The sequence below is a fragment of the Candoia aspera genome, chromosome 6 (assembly GCF_035149785.1).
Source record: "Candoia aspera isolate rCanAsp1 chromosome 6, rCanAsp1.hap2, whole genome shotgun sequence".
Classification (NCBI taxonomy): Eukaryota; Metazoa; Chordata; class Lepidosauria; order Squamata; family Boidae; genus Candoia; species Candoia aspera.
The window spans coordinates 15594775-15610953 of record NC_086158.1 but is presented as its reverse complement, the minus strand read 5'-3'; the positions used below and the strand labels follow the sequence as shown (position 1 = coordinate 15610953).

The window sequence follows — 16179 nt, the reverse complement described above, 5'->3', positions numbered from 1 at the left end:
CACTGTTCCACAGAGCAGGTGCAGCTACCAAGATGTGTCTCCTGGGTCCTATAAGATGACAGAGCTTTACAGTTGAGATTCAGAGTGTACCAACTCACAGATAGAAACAGGCAGAATGACAATCCTGTAGGTAACCAGTTCCTGAGCCATGAAGGGCTTTATAGTTGACAACCACCACCTTAAATTGCCCCCAGGAGCTCACTGATAGCAAGGCTGAGATGCTACTAATAAGGTAGTATTTCCTTCAAAGGGAAAAAGACAAGTATTCATTCAGCTCCATTTGGGTACCACTCAGATATGACCAAGAAGAGAAGAATTAGACTATTCTTAGTCTTCCTTTCTTACAACCTTCACAAAACCAGGTCAGTTAAAGATATAGTTTAACAAAATGCTAAGCCAAGTTTGTTTTACCTTTACTTTTTGTTTGCTGGGTTAGGGAGAGCTGATTCCCTCCTTCCCTTTCTTCCTTTTTGTGTCTGTGTGTAGTTTAGTGTATTGTCCCATCCAGCCTATCTGGTTTATTTACAGTTTATTCTAGTCCCAAACCCACAAAACAGATTAATTACAAACTAGACTAAGCTTCTTGTTTGAACACAAAAACTTCATATAAATATATAACTGAATGGGAAATTAAAATGGGGTTGTGCTGTTGCTTTTCAACTAAACTTTTGGAGTTAATTGTATTCACATTCCCCGCAAAGAGTACTTCAGATCACAGGAGCCACAATGTAATTCTGTGTTTGCCAGCATCTTGATCAAGTATACCTATCTGTCAGTTATGGGGAGCTGCTACGAACACACAACTTTCAGAATGTGTGGTACCTCCCTCCCCGCAACATAGCAATGATATTTTGCCATGATTCCACAAAAGCAGGAAGCTGCTATAGATGGAGATGATCAATGAGCTGGGATCTGAAACTGGCAAGTGTAAGATTTACAAATGGTTTCTTCTGGAGCTAGCACATTTCCAGAGTTTATGGAAATAAGAGCCAAATCGTTCAGCCAACAGATTTATTGTTGATACTGATTCTTTACCTGTAGCAGAGGATTCTTCATCATCGTCTTCATCTTCATCTGTTGGGGAGGTCTGATACACTCTGGTGTCTACAAATGGGGTGAAAGAGGCTTTTGTACTGCTTCCCATACCGTACTATAAAGTGAAGAACACGAAAATGATTTGTAAGGTTTTCATCATCACCCCAGATCATACATGGTATCCCTGTATTACAATGACTTCTATGCATAGGTAAGCAGATCTAGGTTTGCTTGTTGGTATTTTCATTTAAGGAATACTTTAATGGTATAGATCAATTCACTCCTGCAGCACCTGCAAAGATTGCATGTGTAAATGACCCTCTGTGGCTCATATAGCAGAGAGAGCTAGCATTTTTTCCACACCAATGCTTCATTATCAAATAAGCATCACTGTGAGTCTCTTTTGAGATGCAGCTAATTAACCATCCTTTCCAGCAAACCATCTGAAATATTCAACTGAATTTCATCAAGTGATGGAAAAGCCAAGGCTACTACACTTATGTGTGTGGTAACTCCAAACTCTTGGATATGGAACCTGGAAGAGCTTCATTCAAAACCTAGGGCAGGCAGTTTTGCAAAACCAGTTTAGATGAGGAACTGGTCTAGCACAGTGCGCATGTGTGTCTTGGGGTGTGTCTGCACCTTCAGTCAGTGTTGACTCCTGGTGACTGCCTGAAAAAATCCCTGCAGTTTTCTTGGCAAGGTTTTTTCGGAAGTGGTTTGCCATTGCCTCCTTCCTAGGGCTGAGAAAGAGTGACTGGCCCAAGGTCACCCAGTTGGCTTCATGCCAACTGGACTAGAACTCATGGTCTCCCGGTTTCTAGCCTAGTGCCTTCATCACTACGCCAAGCTAGCACAGTTTACATCTCAAACATTTCCAACTAGCTTTGATTATTCAACTGATCCCTACGTTTTTTATGCAAAAGCAATATCAAAACCGGAGGGCTGAAAAGTTCTGAAATACACCTTCAAATTGCACCTATAAGGTGATACAATGCAATGTTTAGTTACACAGATAGACAGCTGCAAATTTTCCAGAAAAACAGTGGGACAGTATTCTGCACACTTTCTATATCAATGCCCATAAAGACGTTATACTTTTCCCTAATCAATACATCACCTGATTCCCTCCCTTCTCCAAATCCCTGGAAATAAGTTCGCCATCCTAAGTGATTCCCAAGAACATAGGTATTGTGCTATGTTTAATTTCTTTGCTTTTTTCATATTAAGTTGCCTAAAACAAATGTGTGAATCTGAGGCCATTTAAAGCAAAGAGGTAGATGTGTGTGTGTGTGTTTGTGTGTGTGTGTATAATTTGGGGGGGGAGGGGGGGTCCATGAATAGGAAATCAGGGAAAATGAATTCATAGTATTTAGATCAGGGTTTCTCAGCCAGGGTTCTGCGAGAGGTCACTAGGGGTTCCCTGGGAGATCACAATTTATTTTAAAAATTATTTCAAATTCCGGCAACTTCACATTAAAGTGGTAAGTTTCATTCTTTATTTTTAGTTTAAGAACATTGTTAGTGCAGATATACAGGCCTACCCATGAAACGAATATAATAAAATCTTGTAACTGCTGGCCTATATTTGAGCCTGAACGTGCAGGGGTTCCCCGAGGCCTGAAAAGCGTTTCAAGGGTTCCTCCAGGGTCAAATATTTGGGAAAGGCTGATTTTCTTCAGAATCTCCAAAAGCAAGATAAGGTTTCCTTGTGAAGGAAAACTAACATCAAGTCCTGGAGCTGGGAAGTCCAAGGAAGCAAGAACTGCACAGTAAAGTACCTTTAATGATAGTCATGGGGAAGCTGCAAGAGGAATTTCTAACCCACATCAATAGAGTACGCTCAGTAAGGTGGAGTCTCTTTGAATGATCTGAAATTCCTTCTTCCCAAGTTTCTTGGCATCTGGGCTAAACTACCATTTATGAGATAAGCTATGAACGGACTCCCTTTCTGTTTCTTGGTTGTTTGCTTATTCCCCTTTCTATTCCTTTTCTGGCCTTCCTACAATTTCACCGCTACGTTCCTTTTGATAGCTGCAGGGCCAGTGGAGGGGCTTGTTTTAATGCTGTGCCGTTTATCCAGGGCCTGTTATATTTATGACCTCTATTAGGAGTCATAATAATAGGAAGCAGCAAGGGGAGGGAGGGGAATACTTTCCACCAGGGCTATTTTATTCCTTTTCCTGGAATTTATTTCAAAAACCACTGCAGCCCAGAACCAAGCCTGCAATCTAGGATGAAAGCCATAGTCTGACAGCTGTCACACTGGATAATTACGTAACTTGCCATCTCCAAGGTATAACCCAAATCATGGAAGAGCCTGTTTTACTATAAAATACACACAGGCTGAATTTGGAGGGTGCCATCTAGGTTTTCAGAAAAAGGCTTCATTAGCTCTTGGCAGAGTGAGAAAAGGATTAAATAAAAAGGTTTCAGAATGAGTATTTGACCAAATATTTCACTCCCACCCCTAGATATTACTAAGAGTTAACTGTAGTAGTTTCAAAATTTGGTCCCATCACAACTGAATCACTGTTCTACAATTGTATAAACTACACAAAAGTATGCAATTTCTCTATATTTAGTTATTTATTCTGCATTTGCTGGACATGGGAAACTCATGCCCTGGTCATATCCCAGTTCAATTATTGCAATACACTTTACATGGGCTGCCCTTGAAGACCATCTGGAAATTACAGCTTGTCCAGAAGACTGCGGCACATGTAATTTTGAGCACCCCATGGTTGGCCCATGCTATACCACTGCTGTGTGAGCTTCACCAGCTTCCTGTTGCTTTATGGGTGCGATTCAAGGTGCTGGTTATCACCTTTAGATGGCACAGGACTTTAGATGGCACAGGACTAGGTTGTTTGTGGGACCACCTCTCCCTGAGGGTATATTCCCATTCCACTAGGTCTGACAGAGTGGGCACACTCCAGGTCCATTCCCTTAGATGTTGCCGCCTGGTGGGAACTAGGCAGTGTGCCTTCTTCGTAGCTGCCCCTACACTTTGGAACACCCTTCCCCATGAGAGCCGGCAGGCCCCTCCCCTCCTGGCCTTCCAAAAAGCTTTAAGACCTGGCTTTTCCCACAAACCTTGGGGTGGTGTGAGGCAGGAGCCCAGGGAAGCTCTACAGTTTGTTTGAATATGAGGGAATATGTTCTGCTTGAAGGTGCTGGGAGATTGGCTCCCAGGTGCTGGGAGATTTGTTGGCTTTTATGGCTTTTATTGTTTTATTACTGTTTGTGAGCCGCCCAGGGTTATACTACATAAAATGGGCAGCTATACATATCAGATCAATCAATCAATCAGGGTTCTGTGAAAAGAGTGATACTGGCCACTGAAGTTCTATCCCTGTCTCTGAGAACTTTGCTTCACAACTACAATGGCTACACATTTTGCAAGAATTGCAATTCTGTGCTGTGTAACTATGTGGTACTGCAGCTCAGTATCTCCTACGTACACTAATGCTCATTGAGGATCTTGCAGATTTGGAATTTCTCCAAAATGCTGCTTAATGCCATAACAGCACAATCAGCAATGAAAATGTTTGAGCAAAAGGAGTAACAATTGTCTTTTCCATAATGCACTTCCTGTTTCATTTCTGAGTTTTACAGCTACCAACATGGGGAAGGTTTATATCTGGGAGCATCCTAGCTTCTTTCTCATCCATTTCTAACAAGAGAGGGAGTACTGCAGAGATTCTGCTTGCCATCTTAATAGAGAATGCAGTCAAGAAAAGAAAAAGGAAAGCTCCCCCACACCAAGAATGCCTCTATAACACAGAATGTTAATAGTTGTACAAAGCAAAAGGAAGGGAAAGAGAGGAGGTGTCTAAAACCCAAAAGGCCTCTGCTACCTACTTCAGCCACAGGCTCCATCTCTTGCCCGTGGGTGGAGACTCGCCCCAAGCCCTCAGTCGGTGTGCCCGCAGGTGAGTGGCTTTGTTGCACTAGATCAGGAAGGTTGACATGGCCAGCAAAGCCATTGCTGGCTGGGTGGCCAGAGCGCTTGTGGTCACCAGACGTCTGCAGAGACACAAGTTATATGGAAAAGAAGAGGAGGAGGAATTGCAGAAGGAAACGAAAACAAAACCCAAGGTTGAGATATTAACCCACACTCTAAGCAAGCACAGAAACAAAACCCAGGGTTGCCCCGCTTCTTGACATGCAACATGCAGCAAGAGACAATGGCGGACAGTGGTGACATTAAGAGGGCATGCAACACAAAATGAATTCACCAGCCAGTGAGGTTGATGGCAGTATGCTTCTATGTCGTAAGTGATTATGAACCTTTTTAAAGGCTGTGAGTCTAGAAATGCTGCTGTGCTATTTATGCCAATGGGTATGCTATCGAGTATGTGGCAGGATGCAAAAGGGAAATTGTAAGGACAATGGAGTCAACTTGGTTTTCGTGTTGAAAGCAGATGTTTGGAAATCTTCAACACGTAAATGCCTATGGTTGCTTGGTAGCTGACAACCAGAGTAGAGAGGTATTGACTGTAGGATTTAGAGAGTTCACAGCAATGATTGGCACAAACAGAACAGCTTGATTAAGTGCCCTATCAGGATCCCAGGATTCTAGCACCTCTAGGGCTGTGCCATGATAGCATAGTTATTACAAGTGTAGCCTGGCATGATCCTTGCCCTCACTGCAAATTCACTGGGTGTCTGTACTGAGTCAGAGATAATTTTAGGAATAAACTGGCATAAATGGAGAAAATTATATGGATCTGAATATAATTTCAGCACAATATGCTTGCCATACAGTATCTTAAATTGACAGCATTCTCAAGTAGAATGTGTTCATTTTATAAAAAGGCATAATAAAATGTGCTTGACATATTTTGTCTCATTCTTTATCTTTCTGTTGACAATGCTTAACAACATAGACCAACTATCCCATGGGAAATACAGTCATGTCCCAATACCTGCTGGGTTCCCAGACCTGGAATATCAAATCTTCCTTTACAGAAACTTTCTCCAACTAGTTGTCCTCCATAGGAATTAGTTTTCGACTCCATAATTCTTCAGCCTACGTGGCCTATGATGACCAGATTATTAGAATTTAAGCCAACACCAGAAGGGGAGCCAGCTGGAAAAGCTACTTTAAAGGGGCCTTAGAACTAAATGAATCTCTTTCATTCTCACTAAATAACCACTAAATTTCCCCCCTTCTAGATGTCAACATGGGGATCATCAATCACTAATTCAATCTCCTCCAGGGACTGGTGAGGGGAAGGTGGTTTTTTTTTGGTCTCAAAATCTCTCTAGTTCCTCCCTAAAAATGGTCCAAAAATGTTTTCCTTGCATACTCTGAGGATGATATAATCCAGCCCTTGGAGGCAAGACAAACAAACAAAAAGTGCAGCGCTCCTGGTTTTGTATGTGGCGTAAATCCAGTCACAAAAAGCCATAAAGCCAGGAAAAGGACTAAGCTGGCGTCTGCTGTCTGACAACCTGTCTTTGGTTTCCTCCAGTTGTTCAGAAGCAGGTGGGGAGCTCTAGGTTAGTGCAGCACTCGTTCAGATCTGTGCGGGGGTGCTGCTCAGAATTTTATGTCCCTTTCGCTGTAAAATTTTAGTGAAGCCCAGATCCCTCAAGAAAATGACTGGCATTTCACCCACTACCTTAAAACATGGCACGGTAATTACAGAATGAAAAAACTATGCAAAGTAGCATTTTATTTTAAGCACAGTCAAAGGATTACATGGTCTTGGCTTGTCTCCATTCTGTGCCCCTGTAGAAGCCAGGGGATGAATTGTTGCCTCCCTTTATCCACTCACTCGGGGCCACCCTTAAAAAAGTAGGTGGGGCCTGGACAAAAAAGGTAAATTTACTTTCACTGAATTTCAATCTCATCAGATCTGTTTGTAATCAAATGCACACCTGATGTCTTTGAACAGGGATCGCTTCCCTTTGATTTAATAACTTCTGTCCTCTTCATCACGGTTGGCAGCACATTTTGGAGAGCCTTGCTGAGGATGGTGTGTGCGTGTGTAACCGAAGGGTTCAGAAGTTGTGTGCAGCTCTGGGGCATTGCCCTGTGTATCTCTGCACTAATACTTGCTTTGAAATGTTAAAAAGAAACAAACAAACCCACAGTCATTGGCTTTTGGCATGGCCACCAAGAGCAGAAGGTGTTGGTGGCTCAAGCCCTCTGGGATATATAATCTGGAACTCACCAAAGCCACTGGCCATTTTTCCATGCTGATTCTTTTTCACAGTGGCTACTCTTAAATTCAGATTATGTAAGACAGCCACGAGCAGCTTTGCATTTCCCCTGCACAGATTAGTAAGGTTTTTTTTTCTTTTTTTTGTCCCAGCAGGCACACAAAGGTTGCATTAATTTCAGTGAAGTTTATGTGCCTCCACTGACAGCAACACCCCCATCCCCGCATCCGAAATTCCATCTGCGGTTGGAGAACTGCAAACTAATCCAGCAAAAGAAAAAAAAAAAGTCTTTCTTCCTTCTAGTCTCTGCTGGCAATGAAAAAGAAAAAGAAAAAGAAAAAGAAAAAGAAAAAGAAAAAGAAAGCCAGTCGATGCTATTTTAGCTGAATTACAAGTCTGGCAGAAATTGTCAGCAGTGTGTTACAGCTGCAGTAACCTGCTGTTTGTGCCTAATGTGTCACTTATTAAGGGAAGGCTCTAGAGCAGGGTAATGTACCTGAAAGAAATTACCCCAGGCTGCATAAACGGCATCTGCCACAATCCTTGAAACTCTCAATTGAATCAGAGGGCAAAGAACAATTTATTTAGGGGAGGGAAAAAAAAATAGAGAAATAGAAATCTGAGGCACTCATCACAGCATGGTTCTCAAATCCCATCAAGTTTAAGGTCACTTTCAGACGCTTTTGCAAACAAGGACTACATAGCGAAAGCGCAAATGCAATTTTGCACATCATTTCTGCCAAATGCAAAAAAAAAAAAAAAAGCTAGCTCACTACTTTATCCTTCCTGTTACACTACTTTGGTACAGCTCACATTCTGTGTCAACAGGTTGGGAGAACTTCTCCATTAGCATCTGGATTATGTGAGTATCTTTGCATGGGAATCACATTTTATGCAGGGAAAAGGATCTATAAGGTAGGGCAGAAAACTCTCAGAGGCAGTGTCCTACTCCCCTATACAGCCAGTCTTTTATCATCAGATCTGCAAACTTGAGATGATGCCAACATAATCCAGAGGAAAACACCAGAACTTACATCCTCTAAAATAGTCAAGCACTATTACTAAGCTGCACTGGGGAAGGACTATTTGAGACTTAGAAGATGATTATTGGCATAGTCAAAGAATCTGACTAGCTAGGCTAAAAACCCACCTAAGACACCTAAACTACGGTTTAGGCATCAGTTTTGCCACTTGTATTTTTTCCCTTCCCATTATAGATGCTCTGATCCATGTGCACTTGCTGTAGTTCCAGATCACAGTGCCCAAACAGATGTTTATAGCAGAATTTCCTATACATTAAACATAACCTGTGAGCTGCTGGAGGACGGGCCTACTATTACCACTCTGAGGGATTGCAGATGTAGAGAAAATGCAGCGACTGGCTTGACAATTGTATAGACAACTACTTTGCACAGACAAATATTCTGAGATCTTTCTAGCTCCTGCCATCACAACGAAAGGGCAACAGAATATGGCCAGAACATCAAATGCTGTCGCTGTACAAGAAATGAAGTTAGCTGTGAAACCCCCACTCCCACCCCACACCTCGCTTCTAAAAAGAAACTCTAGCTGGCTTCAACAATAACCAAAACTACTGTTTCCTCACAGAGGGACGTTGGCCATTTAATATCACAGGTGACAGTGATACTGGACAGTGCTGGCGAGCTCCACCTAAGATGTCAGGCATGCTTGTGACTTCTACACCCCTCTCCCCCTCATTATTTGGGTGGTGTCCATTTTTCTTAGGATAGGGGCTGAAAAGTTCTGACCAGGAGTTATCTCCTTCAACTTGTACAGCAATATGGCTTAAGGGAAAAAAAAAGATAGATAATGAGATTTCTTTTTCCCAACATTGTTTTCATGATGTATAGATAATGTTTGAAGAAAGAGAAGGTGGTAGGGAGGGAATGGCATTAATTCATGAATGACAGGAAGGACAGAACGGGATAAGAGAGAGTGGATCTGAATCGATATGTGTCCTTGTGAGACAAAACAAGCCAGTATATGGGCTGGCTCATGCCCCTGAGTAAATTACCCTGCCTTCCCTTGCCTCCTACAATCTGACCCTTTGTCTTGACAACATCATCAAGCAACCCCACCCTTTTCATAGCACAGCTACAAAGGGAGGAAAGCAATAGTATTTCTCTAGGAGGTAACATTTCAGCAGGAAGCAGCCTAAGCAAATGATGTTTGGTTCGGTTTCTTATAATCCTGATCCACCAGGCATTAGGAAAAGTTCATCTGACAATGGCAGGATGTTAATTATGGCACTCCACAACGTGTTATAGCTTTCCCTCAACAACTTTTATGGAAGTCGACCTTTGTTACATTAGTGCAATTGTCTTTCCGTATTCTTTTACAAAAACAACACAAGTGTATTCTTCACCACTGACTTTACAGAGGGTCTTCCTTTTCTTCCCTAAATGTAGATCAAGACATAGCAATTGGTGTGATCAGAATTACAATTAATCTAAAGCAACTGAGAATCTCCACCATATAGTATGTGAACCGAGTTTCTGTCTCACTTTTACAGTATCAGTTTTATATAAGTTACATGTTTTAAAGCCAGGTTGAAAGAAGATGAGGATCTGAAAACAACCTTGCTATGTCCTACAGTGTTCAGTGTTGTTTATAGTTAAGACACATCTTTTGTTTAGATGTTATAATTATATTAATCAGCTGCAAACCAGCACAGTTTAATCAATCACTCTGTGCTCAGAATACACAGTGTAATTATTATTCATGGCCTACGAAGACATTGTCTCTCAAAGACACCGCAGAGAAAATAGTTGCCGCCCACTTACCTCCCTTATCATTAAAGTCCCTTCTCTTGAAATACTGCTAAATTTATCAGGGTGGGGGGGCTCCAGACCACCATGGCTTGATACCATTCCTAGATTGTAGGACTCGTTGTTTGCTGGCATTCCTGTTGGTCTGAAAAATAGGGAGTTTTCAAAACTAAAACAAGTGAGAAAGAGGCAGTTGGTTTCTTGTGCTAAGTAGTTGATGAGAAATTTTAATATTCAAAAAGATTTGTAATTGCCCAGGATGTATGAAAATCAGGACAAGAAGCTAAAGGATCCTTTTTCATATTGCCAAAATCTTGGTCTCTCTCATTCTTGACATCTACTGGCTGAAGAAGCAATTACAAAGGGAGCAGGTTGCTGATCCCAAATGGCAAACTTGTCCTTCTTTTTTTAAAAAGGGGCACACAAGGCTTGACATTATATTGTCAATTTGTCCTGTGCTTCTTCCTATCAGCATCTAATAATGTACAATTCTGACAACTCCATGCAATGTATTTTCTGAACTAACATCAAGGAGAAAGAAAGGAAAACTAGGTGATGACTCTTTAAATGGGAAACCTGTATCCTATATCATCCATGTTTTACCCTAAACATCAGAGCACATGATTCCACCAAGATGATGCTGAAAACTCCTTCAGGCAATACCTGGCTGGCCAGTAAAGCATCTATGGAGCAGCAGGGGGTCAATCTGGTCGGTCACTGCATTACAATCAAAGCCCCGCCCCTTTGTACATGCAAGGCTGTCATGTTCATGTACAAAGGAGTGGGGTTTTGATTACAATGCCACAGCCACCTGTTTTGACCCGCACTGTTGGCTGGTAACATTGTCAAGTATTCACCATACCATTATTCCCATATTATGACATTCCTCTTGCACCCAGCAGAAGCTAGATGAATGGGATTACAGATAGGGAAATAAATGTTATATGACTAAATCACAGGCAGGCAGTTCTTGCTACAAATAGGTTGTTTTCAAAGTCACCCCCTCAGCAAGCATTATTGTCAAGTGCATAAGCCCCAACCAGGCACTTTTGTTTTTGACAGCTCTCCAATGTGAAATTGCAATACAGAATATTTTTCACCACATTAAGCAAATACAAATAAACTAACTGCCTAAAATTTAGCCATATGTTTTGGGTTGACTAATGAAAATAAGCAGCAGCTGCACATTTCTGCCTGAAGGCAGATATTGACCTAGATACCATTTATAGAAAAATAAATTAAAAGATGCTCTGATCATGAACCAGATACACTGTTGAATTTGGTCAGCCTTTAGAATATTGAGGAACTGCTGAAGTGTGCGTTGATGCAAATGGTAATGCCATGTTCACATATTAAAGGTGGTGGCTGCAAAACAAAGTAACAATCTCTATATCTGAAACACAGAAGACCTCAGAGAGCTGTTTAGCATTAGGGTTTTTTTATGCTATGATATTTAAGATCCATTCCCAAATGCTTCAGTATGCGAATGAAAAAGAATATATACTCCATAGACCGGCAGTACTGGCTGTTGGTCCACAAAGAATACACTTTATGGAGCCCAAGTCTGCTACTTCATAGGTAGTGTACTGGGAACTCCACTTCAGGCTGGAGGGGTAGGACTTGGGCAAAACTTCCTGGGCAAGAACTCTTGTTCAGCTAGCTTGTTCAATGAACCTCACTTCCTCCCTCTTATTAGGGATGAGCAATTTTGGTGGCTGAAGATTGCCTTTATTGCATTTTGGAAGCAGGAGAGCTGCAATGTGTGGGTTTGGGGCAATGATGTAAAGTAGGCAGAGTTGTGAGACATTTATGGGCCTACCTATTGTTTTTTAAAGGGGAGGAATTTGGGGGTATTCATTCATTCATTCAGCTAAGCCTCTTCACAGGTCACAGAAGTGTTTTCTTGCATCTCTTACTTTAAAATGGCAGAAAACCAGCCCCGCTATTTTTAGCAATTGTGTTCAGAAGTGGGTCCAGAAGCCACAAAAAAAATGGCTTGGGGTCATGTGTGGCCCTAGGACGCCATGTTGCTCACCTGTGTCCTATTGCTATCATCTGCTTCCTTACCAAAGAAGTTAGTGAAAGACCAGGTATGTACTTGCTGCTTCCCTTCACCACTGTTGTGCACTGTTTGTTCACCACTCTTTGGGCAGAAAGAGAGAGCACAGGATTAAGTTTGTGGCCTAATCTGGTAGGAAATCTTTTGTATAAATTATGGGGATGCCTTTTTCAGCAACAGTCTACAGAATGTTATTCCAACCAGCAGTTCCAAATACAGTGTAATCATGGATTTATCTTCACCCCAAAATGCCTTACATAAGTCTTGGTATGTCGCTGACAGGCACAGTGCCGTCTTGTGTTTCGCTTTCTCCATCCTCTTCCTCCTCTTCACTGCTTTCAGACTCCTCACTGGAGGAGGAATAATCCGTAACTTTCTTTAAAGGCCGGTTGGTTTCTTCAATCCGTAGCTCCCGCAATTCTTTTGCTAAAGCAGTCAGATCCTGTATGGGAAGGGAAAATGTGAAGTTTTACCTGAACTACATAAGAGGTGGGATAGGGGTTAGGAAATGCAACAGCCATCTGACACAAGGCTACATTACAGAGCATATAGATTTTGTTGAACAAAACTCTGGCTTTATACTCACTCAGTAACCAACCTCCTAAGTTTTCTGAGACACATAGGTTACCTGTAAATGTGAGTTTGTAGTCTTCTATGGAAAACTACAAGGCTAGCAAGGGGATGGGATGATATCTTGAGCATCATGTCATACAAATGACACAAATTCTGTAAACTTATTCTGTAATTTGTGTCATCTGCATGATGATGTCATGAAACACACAAGGTCATTTTGATATCATCATGCCTAAATCTATTGATATATATAGCAGTTACATTTGCTGAAGTACATCACAGTACACTGGAAACAATGTCATCTCAGGAGGGTTTTGTCTGTAGCATGCCTTCATCCTAAACACACATTTTGGAAAATCCAAAATCTGCACATCTTCAACCTAAGCACATTTAAGAGGAATTGCATGATATCAACTACCACTAAGTATCAAGGACTTTAGATTATGATAACTGAACTAAGTTTGGATATTATGCTTCCCATGCTGGCACAGGGATGTGTACTTTATACACATCTCTCTAGAAATTTAGTGCAATATATCAAGCGGATTTCTTATCTATGATCGTCACTATTAGTGTGCATGGAAAGCCCACATGACAGTCTGAATCATGCATAATGATGTACAAAAGATACATGTGGTGGTGCATGCATGTATGTACAAAATTTGCCATGAGTCATAATGCTAAAACCTAGATTACTAGACAGAGACAATGAATTTTCCAGTTAACACAACATTTAAGGTTCCCCATTTATATCTTATAAATATATAAATATATTTTATTTATATAGGATGTCAGCTTGATGACTAAGTGTAGACCAGTCCGCACTATCATGTTCCCCATAACTACAAATGGCTGTGAAAGTTGGATGATGAAAAAGTTGGATGGAAGGAAAATTGATTTGTTGGAGGAGGCTCTTGCGCATCCCTTGGACTGCAAAAATAACAAATAAAGAAGTGTTGAAGCACATAAAACCAGTCATGTCACTAGAAGGAAAAATAACAAAACTTAGACTTAGTTACTTCGGTCATGTCATGAGATCAACATTGTTGGAGAAAGACGTTATGCTTGGAATGGTCAGTGGCAAAAGGCGAGGAGGACGCCAAAGAATGCGCTGGTTGGATGTAATCAAAGCAGACACAGCCCAAAATATAAAGCAACTGAAAGCAGCTGTACAAGATCGGAAATCATGGAGAGAGCTGGCTTATGGAATCGCCAGGGTCAGATATGACTGAATGGATAATTTGATCCGATTTATATCTTAATAGTGTTATTTTGAGATGAAAAGTGTGGTAAGAACTGTGCAAAAGAAGATATTTATTGTAATCTTATATGCTTTTATAGCCATGCAGAGGAAAGCAATAGGGCAAAAATAAAAAGCACAACAGGTTTAATTAAATGAATTAGAAGAGATTGTATTAGGCATGCACAAGATGATCAGAGCAATTGCAGTCAAGTATTTTACAACTTCTCCCTATATTAACAGTAAGGAAGCTATTAGCGTATTTGGTCAGAAATAAAAGATTAAGGAAAAAGAAACTCATTGAAAAAATGTCAAGTTTCTACACTGTTGGTTTGTTTGTTCCTCTGGCTATATTCTCTCTTTCCTGCATCATACAAATAAAATGTTTCTTAAAATGTCTTGGAATGATCTCCTAAAAACAAAAACAAAAGGTCCTTTACAACCTAATAGGAGAAAATGAGAAAAAAAAAACCACGAATGGTCCAGTCCCAGTGGAGCCCTCTGTGATATTTCTGCAGTCAACTTGCTTCATTATATCAAGTCTATAGTGAATGAGTAATGAAGACAAAGAGTGGAGTGCCATACCCCTCTACCCATTAAGGCTGAAAGTATTTCATGTCAAACTGTGAACCTTTCTAGCTATTTTGTTAAACTTTATGGACAAAATCTATCTCAAGCATATTGAACTCTGTGGGCAGGTTGATAGGTAAATAGACCAATCAAATAGTGGGAGAATTTTCAATCAATCAAATACCTGACATTTAATTCCCCAAACTATAATGTCTTCTGAAATACTGATTTTGAAATTTTAAGACATTTCAAAATCAGAAGTCTCAAAATCTAAACAATATCTAACTGAAGTTTCACTTCATGAAGCTACCAATTCAAACTCTGCAATGCTTTCAAATTCAACACTAAACAACTCCACTAAACATACCAAGATCATTTCAAAATGATTCCATACTGATTAACTCAAACAGCTTATAAAAACAAAGATTATCCTAAAGTTACAACTTACTAGCTTGTTTTGCTATGTGAGATTATTTGTTTTACTTTAAAAGCACAGCTATTTTATTCATTAGTGCAAGGATGTGATTACTGACATTTACTGATTTATTATCTCAGTGCAGAAATGTAATGAATCCTACCCACAAGGAATTCCCGGCATTTTTAGTTAGTCTGATGGTTTACTAGCTGAGACATAGGTATAAAAGGTAGTTGTAAGAGCAAGTCAAGAGTGTTACAGAAGTTTCTATAAGAGCTGACATTAGTGACACTGTTGAGCTGGCAATTACTCTATTTTTAAAAATGGAAGGTTTTTTATTATTATTTTTAAAAACCGAGTCCTTCCATGACTTGGAACTTATATCCAAGTATCACATTTGCAGAGGTGCACTTTGACTATATTTGTTGCTTAACTAACCAGCAATGTGACCTGACCAAGGCCAAAATTATGTACGGTAACCGGTGCTCACAATCCATTCATCCAGTTTTTGGTAACTTCAAGCAACAAGAAACCCAATGCTATATATTAGAGAGAATCATTTTTGAAAGTCATATATCTTTTCTTAGTGATGACAAACAAGTAAGATAATATTTGCTATTTCATCATAATTAGTAGGAGGCTGTGAATACCTGCTCCCACAAAATTTTCAGATCTAAAAATTGGAGGAACAAATCTTATGAATGCTGCCTTGAACTACGTAGGAAAGGCATGATCTATCAAACCATGAACAAAAAGAGCAAACATCACCACCATCAAGCTAATACTAATAGTTGTTTAGGGACTGTGATCATAGATGAGTGTTTGACACTCTTGTTTCTACTCTCCAAATGAACACGCTCTTCCTACTCCCACACCCCATTGTGTTCCTTTTTAACAACTAAAGAAAATAATAACTATTGTTTCCACTACCAACAAATGTCATGCTTAATTTCTGGCCAAATCTAAGCAATTTTTTTTTTCATTACATTTATTTTCATAACCAATTCCTTGGTTTTAATTGCTGAGGTTCCCGCACCCACTTCTAGTTCCCAAATGAAAACAAGCCCAGTTAAGATTTGGGCAGCATGAATATTTTAATAATATACCTTTCAAAGTTCAGTAACAAATGACTCATTCATTCTCACTGGATTGTTTCTGATTACCTCCAGCAATACATTGTACTTCTTTTAAATCAGTTCTCTTTCCATCATCCAACCAGAGAATTAGATTGTAAAAAAAATTGGCTTATACATTCTCAACTGCAATTTTAGCAGTTATGTTTTGGATATCAAAGATAGAGGTTCGTCATTACTGCTCACAAATT

The 16179-nt window shown here is 40.3% G+C and overlaps 1 protein-coding gene across 2 annotated transcripts in view; it reads right to left on the bottom strand.

Annotated features, from left to right (window-relative positions):
- The window catches only part of TNIK (TRAF2 and NCK interacting kinase), a 295901-nt gene that overhangs the window by 14489 nt on the left and 265233 nt on the right, over positions 1 to 16179 (bottom strand). For both annotated transcript variants that reach the window (XM_063306445.1, XM_063306444.1), the window contains 4 exons: positions 12315 to 12499; positions 10014 to 10143; positions 4900 to 5064; positions 1036 to 1150 (listed from right to left, as the gene is read on the bottom strand). In XM_063306445.1, coding sequence (XP_063162515.1) covers positions 1036 to 1150; positions 4900 to 5064; positions 10014 to 10143; positions 12315 to 12499 — 595 coding nt within the window. The remainder of the gene's footprint in view (positions 1 to 1035; positions 1151 to 4899; positions 5065 to 10013; positions 10144 to 12314; positions 12500 to 16179) is intronic.